Source organism: Schistocerca serialis, chromosome 10 (assembly GCF_023864345.2).
Source record: "Schistocerca serialis cubense isolate TAMUIC-IGC-003099 chromosome 10, iqSchSeri2.2, whole genome shotgun sequence".
Lineage (NCBI taxonomy): Eukaryota > Metazoa > Arthropoda > Insecta > Orthoptera > Acrididae > Schistocerca > Schistocerca serialis.
In genome coordinates, this window is record NC_064647.1 from 213,049,780 (window position 1) to 213,063,862 (window position 14,083).

General features: G+C 44.8%; 1 protein-coding gene across 3 annotated transcripts in view; it reads right to left on the reverse strand.

The window, feature by feature from the left end:
• The window catches only part of LOC126424921 (uncharacterized), a 302,725-nt gene that overhangs the window by 211,869 nt on the left and 76,773 nt on the right, over positions 1–14,083 (reverse strand). For all 3 annotated transcript variants that reach the window (XR_007576231.1, XM_050087763.1, XM_050087762.1), the window contains exon 4: positions 1,819–1,932. Coding sequence is in view for 2 of the 3 variants with exons in the window: in XM_050087763.1 (XP_049943720.1) it covers positions 1,819–1,932 (114 nt within the window). In the remaining variant the exon portion in view is untranslated. The remainder of the gene's footprint in view (positions 1–1,818; positions 1,933–14,083) is intronic.

The following is a 14,083-nucleotide window of genomic DNA, read 5'->3' on the forward strand; positions in this document are numbered from 1 at the left end:
GTATGTTTGGAGGATGGTGGAGGGGTCCAGACCCGATGTGCGGCCAGAAAGGAGCTTGAGGAGATGGAGTCGGGAGTGTGCCTTGGCTTGGATAGTCCGGAGATGGGGGGTCCAGGAGAGGCGACGGTCAAGGGTGACGCCAAGGTACTTAAGGGTGGGGGGTGAGGGCGATAGGACAGCCATAAATGGTGAGATAGAAGTCGAGGAGACGGAAGGAAGGGGTGGTTTTACCTGCAATGATCGCCTGGGCGAAAACTCCCAGAGCTCTGGTATTTAAGGCCCCTCTGGCACATGCGTGGTGGATTCACCTGCCGTTGCGCGTGCGCTATTTAAGCGCGTTAGATTCTGCTGCACCGCACGCCCTCCGTGGTGGAAACTCGCTGCATCGATATCAATTCGATTGTCTTCCGAGGTTCCATCACAGAACTACGCCGGCTACGGAGGGCACGAAGTTTTTCGACGACTGGATTCCATGCCGAATTCAATTGGTAACCGCCGTCACGATTAATAAGAGACTCATTGTCAGACAGCCGTATTTCCACGGATTCATCAATAATAGAACTCCAAAAGTTATGCATATGGGCCACAGGTTTTGTCTAATTGGAATTCATGGCATGACCAGTGGATATACAGTGTTCGGCGATGGCAGAATTACAAGGCTGAAGAAGGCGAGTATGCCGCTGACGTTCTACAATGCGATCCTGCACAGTACGCGTCGTTTGCCCGACGTAAGATTTGCCGCATTCACACGGAATCCTGTAAACACCTTGCCTTGCGCAGCTCTAGGTCGTCTTTGACAGATCACAACACCGACGAAATTTTTGCAGGAGGGATAAAAATTGCTTTCACTTTATATTTTCTTAGTAATCTGCCTATTTGCGCTGAAATATTACCAATATATGGTAAATAGGCAGCCGTTTTAAAGGCCTTTTCCTCTTTTTTGATCCGTCGTTTACAGGTCTGCAGGGCTCTCTCCACTTGCTGGGACGAATACCCATTCTTCAGAAATACGGTCTGCAGGTGCTCCAGTTCGGTATGCAAACTATCAGTGTCAGAGATGACGTGGGCTCGGTGAATGAATGTCTTCAAAACACCCATCGTTTGTGCCGGATGGTGGCAACTAGCGGCTTGCAAGTAAAGGTCTGTGTGAGTGGGCTTTCTATATACCGAATGACCAAGTGTGCCATCTCTCTTACGTCGCACCAATACGCCTAAGAACGGCAGGCAACCCTCCTTCTCCAACTCAATAGTAAATTTCATGTTTTCACGTATGGAGTTCAGATGTTGTAGGAACTCTCGCAGACGATGCAAACCATGAGGCCAAATTATAAAAGTATCATCAACATATCGCCAAAATACTGTTGGTTTAAAAGTGGCTGAGGTGAGCGCTCGCTCGTCAGAATCTTCCATAAAACGATTGGCCACCAGCGGAGACAAAGGACTCCCCATGGCGACGCCGTCTGATTGCTCATAAAACTCGTTAAATGAAAAATATGTAGAGGAGAGGGTGTGCTCAAACAACGCTGTAATGTCAGCTGCAAACCTATCGCCAATGAGGTGTAGTGAGTCCACAAGAGGTACATTTGTAAAAAGTGAAACTACGTCAAAACTGACCAACAAGTCATAACTTTGCAGCTGCAATAACTTAAGTCTGAGTAGGTCGCCCGAAATTTTGTGGAACAATATGTACGCCGGGAAAGTTTTAAATCTCACAATTATCAGGTGAAATTGGAAACGCGATCGCTACTGCACCGAGGTGAACTCCTCAATGCAAGCGTACTCTAATCGCTATCATGGTTTATTTTCTAACGCACTCACCAAAAACAAGACACCTGCGATGGTGGCGCCCGTCTCGAGGGACAGTCCACAGCAACAGTCGTTCAAAACTACCACCTCTGCAACAGTGGTAGGTTTTCTGGCTCGGGAGCTGCTCTGTAACAAAGCGATGATGGTCACATTTGAGTCAAAAGCTTGAAGCACGTTCAGGAATTAATGGACAAATAGTTATGAGACGTGACTGGCCACACTGATTGTACTGCACATGCTTAGAAGCTTTCTTATTGCCCTCATTGTTATCGATCTAGTATTACCGTTTCTCTGAATGACAGCTATGATGTGTGTGGGCGCAAGTACGCTGCCGCTTCTGTGCAGGAACAACGCAAACAGGATAAATAATTTGTACTCCTTCTAGTAAATCTAACTTTGGCAGCGAAAGGAGTGCAATATTGAGGCATAGAACTTTTTGAAAATCTGCCTTCGGTTTAAGGACTGACACGTTGTAAATATTTATAATATACACTCCTGGAAATTGAAATAAGAACACCGTGAATTCATTGTCCCAGGAAGGGGAAACTTTATTGACACATTCCTGGGGTCAGATATATCACATGATCACACTGACAGAACCACAGGCACATAGGCACAGGCAACAGAGCATGCACAATGTCGGCACTAGTACAGTGTATATCCACCTTTCGCAGCAATGCAGTCTGCTATTCTCCCATGGAGACGATCGTAGAGATGCTGGATGTAGTCCTGTGGAACGGCTTGCCATGCCATTTCCACCTGGCGCCTCAGTTGGACCAGCGTTCGTGCTGGACGTGCAGACCGCGTGAGACGACGCTTCATCCAGTCCCAAACATGCTCAATGGGGGACAGATCCGGAGATCTTGCTGGCCAGGGTAATTGACGTACACCTTCTAGAGCACGTTGGGTGGCACGGGATACATGCAGACGTGCATTGTCATGTTGGAACAGCAAGTTCCCTTGCCGGTCTAGGAATGGTAGAACGATGGGTTCGATGACGGTTTGGATGTACCGTGCACTATTCAGTGTCCCCTCGACGATCACCAGTGGTGTACGGCCAGTGTAGGAGATCGCTCCCCACACCATGATGCCGGGTGTTGGCCCTGTGTGCCTCGGTCGTATGCAGTCCTGATTATGGCGCTCACCTGCACGGCGCCAAACACGCATACGACCATCATTGGCACCAAGGCAGAAGCGACTCTCATCGCTGAAGACGACACGTCTCCATTCGTCCCTCCATTCACGCCTGTTGCGACACCACTGGAGGCGGGCTGCACGATGTTGGGGCGTGAGCGGAAGACGGCCTAACGGTGTGCGGGACCGTAGCCCAGCTTCATGGAGACGGTTGCGAATGGTCCTCGCCGATACCCCAGGAGCAACAGTGTCCCTAATTTGCTGGGAAGTGGCGGTGCGGTCCCCTACGGCACTGCGTAGGATCCTACGGTCTTGGCGTGCATCCGTGCGTCGCTGCGGTCCGGTCCCAGATCGACGGGCACGTGCACCTTCCGCCGACCACTGGCGACAACATCGATGTACTGTGGAGACCTCACGCCCCACGTGTTGAGCAATTCGGCGGTACGTCCACCCGGCCTCCCGCATGCCCACTATACGCCCTCGCTCAAAGTCCGTCAACTGCACATACGGTTCACGTCCACGCTGTCGCGGCATGCTACCAGTGTTAAAGACTGCGATGGAGCTCCGTATGCCACGGCAAACTGGCTGACACTGACGGGGCGGTGCACAAATGCTGCGCAGCTAGCGCCATTCGACGGCCAACACCGCGGTTCCTGGTGTGTCCGCTGTGCCGTGCGTGTGATCATTGCTTGTACAGCCCTCTCGCAGTGTCCGGAGCAAGTATGGTGGGTCTGACACACCGGTGTCAATGTGTTCTTTTTTCCATTTCCAGGAGTGTAATTTATTATGGCTAGCTCGCTTCGTTCCTAGAAATACAAAAATTTCTGAACTGTTTGGTCTCTTTCCCAGTGTGACACTATGATGCATATTTTACGAGTGTGAATCATTATAACGAATAGCTTACACCAGGAGTTTGTATAAGGGGCAATAAAAAAAGTCTGCGTTTAAGAGCGTTGCTGCAGCGTGTATGCAACACAGCGTGACTCAGATGCAGAGCATGATCTTTTACCAAATAGGTACATGTACGTCTACATACATATTCCGCAAGCCACAGTAAGGTGCGTGTTGGTGGGTACTGTGTACCACAACTAGTCGCTTCCTTTCCCATTCCACTCGCAGAAGAGCGAGGGAGAAACGACTATCTACGAGGTGAGACAATAAAGTAATGAGACTGACGTGAAAAAAAAATGCTGCTTACCGTTTTAGTCAAGTTCAGTGTTGTCTCCTTCAAAGTATTTCCTTTCTGATTGCACACACTTTTTTCAGCGTGTCTGCCATTGATGGTAACATTTCTGGAACTCATCTTTTGTAATATCCTCCAAGATCCTCGTCACAGCTTTTTGGACATCTTGTGTTGTTTGAAAATGGTGACCCTTGACCGCCGTTTTCACTCTTGCACATAGAAAAAAGTCGCATGGAGCGATATTTGGTGAATAAGGTCGCTGTAGTAGCACTGAAAATTTTTTTGAGGTTAAAAATTGCTGTACTGACAGAGCAGTATGGGATGGTGCATTATCGTGATGCAAAATCCAATTGTCAGCAATGTTGGCACGGACGTTAAGAACTCTTTTACGAAGTGTTGTGTACATAGTTCCACGTAGTCAGCATGTACACAACTTTCCCGCTAAGCACAACAGCGCCGGCGCAGCGCTCGTCCGTCTCCGCACTACGAGATGGCGCTGTCTTAGAGACGGACCAAATTCTGCTTCTGCTGATCCGCGTATTAATATGTAACGCAGCCAATGAGATTGCTGCTGACGTAGAACCTTTTCTCCTAGCGGATCACACTCGCGCAGTGATACCTGAACGCGCGAGGTATTATAACGAGTGTACAGACCTCCGATTAGTCAGTCTGCATTAGTCTGTCCCAGCCTATAGCCAAGTTTCAGTCTGCGCCTAATAAGATTACCATATTCCTGTACATAGCCATGAAGATAAATGTATAGACATTTTGTCAAGTATTAGAGATATGTGAGAATAAGATTAACGTAGGAAAACCAAAGGAACTTCAGAATGTCAATTGTAAATAGCATCCAGAATCAAGTTAAGTAAGGTTTATGATTGTTATTATTTTAATAAATGTGTGTGAAAATTAATCAAGTTCTGTTTAAAGTTGGTCACCGTCAATTTGCTACTCTGAGCGTGCAAGTGGCATTTCTATCGTCTGACCTAACGGCAGAAGATAAACACGCCACGATAAGACCACGAGACATATTGCTGACACTCGCCTACTTCGGTAGAGCGACAAGTCAAATAATTTGATGGTGTGTGTACCAAAGGTCTTACAGTACGCACACCACACGAAGCCTTTTTAAAATTTCTTTGTAGTAATATTGGTTAACTGTTTGTCCAGGAGGCACCCACTCTATATGAACAATTCTCTTGGAATCAAAGAAGCACACAAGCATGCATTTCAGTTTTGAGTTTGACATCCGACCTTTTTTTGGTCTGGGAGATCCCTTTGAGCACCATTGCGAACTTTGGTGTTTTGTCTCTGGATTGTAACTAAAAAACCAACTTTCATCATCAGTGATAAAACCGTTCAAAAATTCTGGATTGATTTCCTTTTGCTCTAACAGATCGGCTGCCCCATTTTTCTGTCTCGCTGTTGTGGTGTGAGATTTTTGGGGACCATTTTTGCACAAATCTTCCTCATACCAAGATCTTCAGGTATTATTAGACGAACCGTGTCTCGATTGATGTTCAGTTCTTCTGCAATCATTTTTCACTGATAATCTTCGATCAGATCGTACGAGTTTACGCACCCTGCCCAAGTTGATATCCCTCCATGAGGTTGATGGTCGTCCACTGCGGTCTTAATCTTCAACATTCGTTCTGCCTTCACTTAACATTTTATGCCTCTCCAAAAGCCTTCTGAAGTTTACCGTAAGTTGTCGTCGCGTTTTCACCCAATTAACAGAAAAAGAAATGGCATACCGCTGCGCAATATTATGCTGTTCCATTTCCGTGACGAGAGACACAAAAACGTGTTAACTCACTACAGCACAACTCACGACTGAGCAGTTGCATCGATGTGCCGCTTGGACTAGAAGCAGCTCATAGACCAAGGTCAAAGATATTGCGCCTACGCAATCCTGCAGCGTTGCCACATCTTGCAACGAAAATCAGTCTCATTACTTTACTGTCGTACCTTGCATATACCTCTGTATGAGTCCTAATTTCCCGTATCTTATCTTTGAGTTCCCTATGCGAAATCTATGTTGGCGGCAGTAGAATCGTTCTACAGTCATCTTCAAATGCCGGTTCTCTTAAGTTTCTCCCTCGAGGGATTCCCTCTTGAGCTCTCGAAGCATGTCCTTAATACTTGCGTGCTGATCGAACCTACCGGTAACAAATCTAGCAGCTTGCCTCTGATTTGCTTCGATGTCTTCTTCCAAGCCGACCTAGTGTGGATCCCAAACACTCGAACAGTACCCAAGATTAGCATCATCTATACGGTGTCCTTTAAATATGAACCACACCTTCTCAAAATTCTGCCAATAAACCGAAGTCGACCATTCACCTTCCCTACCATAGTTCTCACATGCTAGTTCCATTTCATATCGGTTCGCTACGTTACGCCCAGATATTTAAACGGCGTGATTGTGTCAAGCTGGACACTACTAATGCTGTACCCGAACATTACGAGTCTATTTTTCCTACTCATCCGCATTAATTTACATTTTCCTACACTTAGAGCTAGCTGCCAGTCATCACATCAACCACAAGTTTTGTCTAGGTCGTCTTATATCAGCCTACAGTCACTTATCTTTGACACCTTCCTCTACGCCACAACATTGTCAACGAACAACAGCAGATTGCTGCCCATGCTGTCTGACATGTCATTTATGTACAGCGAAAATTGCAAGTCCTATCACACTTCCCTGGGGCCTCCGATGAACACTCGCCGTCGAGGACAACATACTGGGTTCTATTACTTAATATATATATAAAAGTAGATAGTGTCGGAAGTTCCATGCGGCTTTTCGCGGATGATGCTGTAGTATACAGAGAAGTTGCAGCATTAGAAAATTGCAGAGAAATGCAGCAAGATCTGCAGCGGATAGAAACTTGGTGCAGGGAATGGCAATTGACACTTACCATAGACAAATGTAATGTATTGCAAATACATAGAAAGAAGGATCCTTTATTGTATGATTATATGATAGTGGAACAAACATTGGTAGCAGTTACTTCTGTAAAATATCTGGGAGTATGCGTACGGAACGATTTGAAGTGGAATGATCATATAAAATTAATTGTTGATAAGGCGGGTGCCTGGTTGAGATTCATTGGCAGTGTCTTCAGAAAATGTAGTCCATCAACAAAGGAGGTGGCTTACAAAACACTCGTCCGACCTATACTTGAGTATTGCTCATCAGTGTGGGATCCGTACCATGTCGGGTTGACGGAGGAGATAAGATCCAGAGAAGAGCGGCGCGTTTCGTCACAGGGTTATTTGGTAAGCGTGATAGCGTCACGGAGATGTTTAGCAAACTCAAGTGGCAGACTCTGCAAGAGAGGCGCTCTGCATCGCGGTGAAGCTTGCTGTCCAGGTTTCGAGAGGGTGCGTTTCTGGATGAGATATCGAATATATTGCTTCCCCCTACTTATACCTCCCGAGGAGATCACGAATGGAAAATTAGAGAGATTCGAGCGCGCACGGAGGCTTTCCGGCAGTCGTTCTTCCCGCGAACCATACGCGACTGGAACAGGAAAGGGAGGTAATGACAGTGGCACGTAAAGTGCCCTCCGCCACACACCGTTGGGTGGCTTGCGGAGTATAAATGTAGATGTAGATATCTGGGAGCCTATTCCCTATGTACGTACGTTCGTTAACAGTCTGAAGTGATGTACCGTGTCGAATGCTTTTTCGGAAATCTAGAAATGTAGAATCAACTTGTTGCCCTCCACTCGTAGTTCGCAGTATATCATATGAGAATCGAGCAAGCTGGGCTTCGCACGAGAGATGCTTCCTAAAACCGTGGTGATCCGTGGTCATGAGCTTTCAGTCTCTAGGTATTGCGTTATATTCGAACTCAGAATATGCTCTATGATTCTGCAGCAAACCGATATTAAGGCCACTGGTCTGTAATTTTTGCGAGTCCGTCCTGTTACCTTTTTTATATACTGGAGTCATCTCCGTTTTTTCCCAGTCACTTGGCACTGGCGTGGAAAACTGTCTAAAAACCACTCAGTATGGGCACTGATCGAAGGTGGTAAATGGAGGGCGCGGTTTCGAAAAGATACTGTCTCACATCTCCTGTCTCACAAGAACCTATCACTAGATGGTTATTTATTCAGATAATCGTAATTGGTAATTGAAAATTGTAGTCACAAGCAATTTTCCTACCCGCCAAAGGCACAATAATTTCGGTTTGAAATACGCTTCTCTTACGTTAACTGCATTTGTTACTGAGTACTTAATGACAAATTTGTGAATAAATCCCTGTTTCATTAACTAGGCATGATTTTGCACAGGATAACGAACGAGTCTTCAGTGTATCAGTCTTTTTGATACCAACTTACGATTTCTTGCTACACAGTCGCTTTTCGACCCAGCAGTTGTACTTTCCGGTCTTCTGTCAGAGACGGGAAAAGACTTGGACGGGCAGCTGGGTGGCTGGAATTGTGTCTTGATGAGAGGTTATACGATAAAAGTCAACAAAAGTAAGACAAGATCACTGGAAGTCTTCGAATTGGTTTGGGAAACGTGATATTAGATGTGTAGATTCGTTTTCCTGTTTGGGCTGCGAAATAAATGATGATGATTGAATTAGAGAAGGTAAAAATGCAGAGTGGCAATAGCAAGATCTAAGATAAATTTAAATATTAGGAAGCATTTTTCTGCACGTATTGGTCTAGACTGCACCCGTTGATGGAACTGAAACGTGAATAATAAACAATTCAGACAAGAAGAGAATGTATTTTGAAATACTGCACCAAAGAGGATCCTGGAGATAGGTAAATTTGCGCAACGAATTAGGTAGTGCTGAATCTAATTCGGGAGGAAAGAAGTAGAGGGCTTCCAGAAAAGTATTGTCCCTGAATTCTGTATGTCAAAACCCATAACCCATTTTTTAAGTAAAACAAACTTTATTAACAGTCTACATCTTTATTCTTGACGTCTACATATTTATTTCTTAACATAGTCATCCTGGCGAAGAACGCATTTCTCCCTAAGGAAGACTGTCACTACACAATGTGTCGACTTTGTTGACGGAGCCACAGCCTGACCTGTGCTGCACCACTTCAGCAGTATCAAGATGATGTCCTCGAGGGTGTTCTTTAAGTCCTGGAATCAGATGAAAGTCGGATGGAACCAAGTTGGGACTTGTATTACCCCCTTTCTAAACAACTATCTTTCGTGTGAAACATTTATATAAAGCTTGAGACCACAGAGTCGATGTTCATATTTGTGCTGTCTGTGTAATGAAAGAAGATTCAACCTTTAAATCATTTGAGAGCAGCTAGGAGAAGCTTGGCTGTTCGCACATGTTATTTTTGTTTTCAGCTATGGACGAGTAAGTATTGTGAAGTATAATTGTAATGATTTCACAATAAACTAATTTATCTTAAGTGCTTCTCTGTTATTTAACCAGTCCACATATTTATTCCCCTATTAATTACTTTTATGTGACACCAATATATATATATATAAATTGTGAAAGAACAAGGCCTGGATCCTAAAACCATGGCAATTATCAGAGACACGCTAACTGGTACAAAATCAAAAGTAAAGTTCAGAGGAGAAATTTCAGAATCCTTTGAAATAAAAACAGGCGTGAGGCAAGGTGATGGACTCTCTCCGTTGCTATTTAACTGCGTTCTAGGAAAAGTAATACAAGAGTGGCGCGAACGAAAATTGGAGTTCAAAATTGACCAACCAGTGAAATTAGGACGAACAAATATTCGAATAGACTGTGTGGCCTTTGCAGACGACTTGGTTATTCTAACGCAGGACATCCAAATTGCTCAGAAACAAATAGAAATTCTTAAAGAAACAGCAGAAAGAGTAGGTCTCCAAATCTCATTTGAAAAAACACAGTATATGACTAGCAACAAACTGGCACCCAAACTTTTGGAAACTAAGTATGGAAAAATCAAAAGAGTTTCGCAATTCAAATATTTAGGTGAAACAATCTCAGAGACTGGTCTAGAAAAAATTGGAAATGAAATTCGTTGTCAAAAGATGGAGACAGCTTTTAGACTTATAAAAAAAGACATCTACAACAAAAAATGTCTCTCGAGGTACTCTAAATTGAGACATTACAACACGGTCATAAAACCAGAGTGCCTTTATGGGGCTGAAACGCTAATTTTAAACAGAAAAAAGGACATTCAAGAAATCCAAAAAAGAGAAAGAAAAGTAATCAGAAAAATTCTAGGTCCAAAATATACTGAAGAAGGAACATACAGGCTAAGAGCAAATAGTGAAATTCAACAATACACCAGCATATATTCGGATATGAAAAAACGCAGATTAAAATTTTATGGGCATATTAAAAGAATGGATGCTACCAGACTAACTAAACAAGTAGTGGAATTCTACGAAAATCGAAGTAAAGCTAAATTTGAGACAATAAAATGGATTGCTGCTATAAAAGAGGACATGAAAAAAAATTCATGACTGGGTAGTTGGTCAAGCTGAAAAACCAAAGAAAACTGGAACCACATGGTCTGATGAAAGGAAAAGAGCTCATTCCGAGAGACTGAAAACAATTTGGGCAGAGAGAAAGTCTAAAAGAAAATAACTGAATGCCCCGTGATTGTACTTCGCGTGGTCCTGTAGGGCCCAAACGTGAATAATAATAATAATAATATATATATATATATATATATATATATATATATATGTATATATATATTGGTGTCACATCAAAGTGTTGCGTCCTCTCTACAAGAAACGCTGAAAAATAAAACTCGTAATACAATTAATAGTGGAATAAATATGTGGACTGGTTAAATAACAGAGAAGCACTTAAGTATATATATCTATATACTAATTTTCAATGTCCGTTCTCACTTATTGTATGTGTGAAACCTGGAATCATTCAGAAATGAAGTCTGAACTTTTTTTGAAAGAATCAGTCATGCAGCAGAGAGTGGCTATCAAATTAAATTTCCTAAAATTCAATCGGTTCAAATCCTCTGTTGCGCCGGTCCCAACACCAATCTGAGACCGTTGTCTTGATTCTGGTTACGAAATTCTAAAATATTTTAGTTGGCTGAGGTGGAGGCTGAGTTACAGACTATATGGTGCATCGATCTATGACAGTGAAAGAAGTTGTGGATTGTTGTCCCAGCACTCACATCTTGTCTGATATTATCACGGTGAAGAAGAGGGAGCTCCGTATATGGACTAAACATTGGAATTAATGGTTTCAGTGTCCCAATCTAACTTAACATGAGGACTGATGGTCACGAAGTAGATGAATTCTGCTACATAGGCAGCAAGACAACCAGAGACGGACGGAGCAAGGAGAACATCAATAGCAGACTAGTACTGGCAGAAAGGGCATTCCTGGGCAAAGAAAGGTCTACTGTTATCGAACATAGACCTTAATTTGAGGAAGAAATTAATGAGAATGTACGTTTCGAGTACTGCATTGAATGGTAGTGAAACATGGACTGTGGGAAAACAGGAACAGAAGACAATCGAAGCATTTGAGACTTGGTGCTACAGACGAATGTTGAAAATCAGGAGGATCAATAAGGTAAGGAATGAGGAGGTCCTGCGCAGAATAGGAGAGGAAAGGATTATGTGGAAAACACTGAAAAGGAGAAGGGACAGGATGATAGGACATTTGTTAAGACATCAGGGGATGGCTTCCATGGTATTAGAGGGAGCTATAGAGGGCAAAATCTGTAGTGGAAGACAGAGATTGGAATGCATCCAGCAAATAATTGAGGACGTGCAAGTGCTGACATGAGATGAAGAGGTTGACACAGGAGAGGAACTCGTGGCGGGCCGCATCAAACCAGTCAGAAGACTGGAGAAAGAAAAGCTACTCCTCACGAGACGACATTGTCACCTTACACACCGCCACGTCACACGCTACTATTCGGAGCCCTGTAGCAGCAGTGTGTTGCAGCTTGCGTCAACGAAGTGGCAAGTCGACCGAGTAATATACACACATCAAAAAAAAAGTTTTGCATCATCCAAGTTCCGAGAACTGCTGAAGATAGACGTTGACTGTGGATATTGCATCACAGACGTAGTCCCTTTGACTGTTCAGGGATGTCACTAAACCCGCCCAAAGATATAAACAACCATGAATGAGCAACGCCTACTGGACGGAGTGGGTCCGAAAGCCGATCAGTTCCAGTCATTCCACAAGGAAGGAGGTACACGGCTCGTGTTGTCTGCAGTCAATGCCGCGGTTAGATCGAGTCCGCGTTGTTACTTTGTGCCAGGAAGGAATCTCAACAAGGCAAGTGTCCAGGCGTCTCGGAGTGAACCAAAGCGATGATGTTCGGACATGGAGGAGAAACAGAGAGACAGGAACTGTCAACGACTTGCATCGCTCAGGGAGCCCAAGGTCTACATCAGTGAATGATCGCTGCCTACAGTTTGTGGCTCGGAGGAACCCCGACAGCAACGCCACGATGTTGAATAATGCTTTTAGTGCAGCCATAGGACGTCATGTGACAACTTAAACTGTCCGCTACTTCACTCCCGACGTCCATGGCGAGGTCCATCTTTGCAACCGCGACACGCAGCGCGGTACAGATGGGCCCAACAACATGCCGAATGGACTGCTCAAGAGTGGTATCACGTCCTCTTCACCGAAGAGTGTCGCATATGCCTTCAACCAGACGATCGTCGGTAACGTGTTGGAAGGCAACCCGGTCAGGCTGAACGCCTTAGGCAAACTGTCCAACGAGGGCAGCAAGGTGGAGGTTCCCTGATGTTTTGGGGTGGCGTCATTTGGGGCCGACGTTCGCCGCTGGTCGTCATGGAAGGTGCCGTAACGGCTGTATGATACGTGAATGCCATCCTCCGACCGATAGTGCAACCATATCGGCAGCATATTGGCGAGGCATTCGTCTTCATAAACGACAATTCGCGCCCCCCTCTTCGTGCACATCTTGTGAATGACTTCCGTCAGGATAACGACAACGCTCGACTTGAGCGGCCAGCATTTTCTACAGACATGAACGATATCGAACATGCCTGGGATAGATTGAAAAGGGCTGTTTATGGGCGACGTGGCCCACCAACCACTCTGAGGGATCTACGGCGAATCGCCGTTGACGAGTGGGACAATCAGGACCAACAGTGGCTTGATAAACTTGTGGATAGTATGCCACGACGAATACAGGCATGCATCAATGCAAGTCGACGTCCTATTGTGTATTAGAGGTACTGGTGTGTACAGCAATCTGGACTACCACCTCTGAATATCTCGCTGTATGGTGGTACAACATGCAATGTGCGGTTTTCATGAGCAACAAAAAGGGCGGAAATTATGTTTATGTTGATCTGTGTTCGAATCTCTGTACAGAGAGTTCTCGTAACTGAGGTGACGCAAAAGTTTTTTTGATGTGTGTACATGACATGTACTTCAAACGATATCGAGAACAAAATTAAAAGACTAAGGAATTACTTTTCAACACGCCCTTGTATATGTTACAATTTGACTAAAAGGAGGGGTCAAGGGTAGAATACATTCCAAGGCAGCAATAAATTGTCAGTTTGGTAATGGCACGAAGCGTGTGCTTGGGCGAGGGGGAGGTGGGAAATAAGGTATCAGTACAGTAAGCAGGTTGAACTGGATGTGGGCTGCAATGGTTTTGCGGCTTCCACAGCTGGGAGAGCTGCGTCGAACCGGTCTTCGGACTGTTGACCACAGTACTCCACCACACACCGTCAGGTGGCTTGCGGAGTATGGATGTAGATGTAGATGTAGATAAGAGCCGGCCGCTGTGGCCGAGCGGTTATAGGCGCTTCTGTCCGCAACTGCGCTGCTGCTACGGTCGCAGGTTCGAATCCTGCCTCTGGCATGGTTGTGTGTGATCTCGTTAGGTTAGTTAGGTTTAAGTAGTTCTTAGTCTAGGGGACTGATGACCTCAGAGGTTAAGTTCCTTAGTGCATAGAGCCATTTGAACCATTTTGAGCCACAGTAAGAAAAAAAATTCT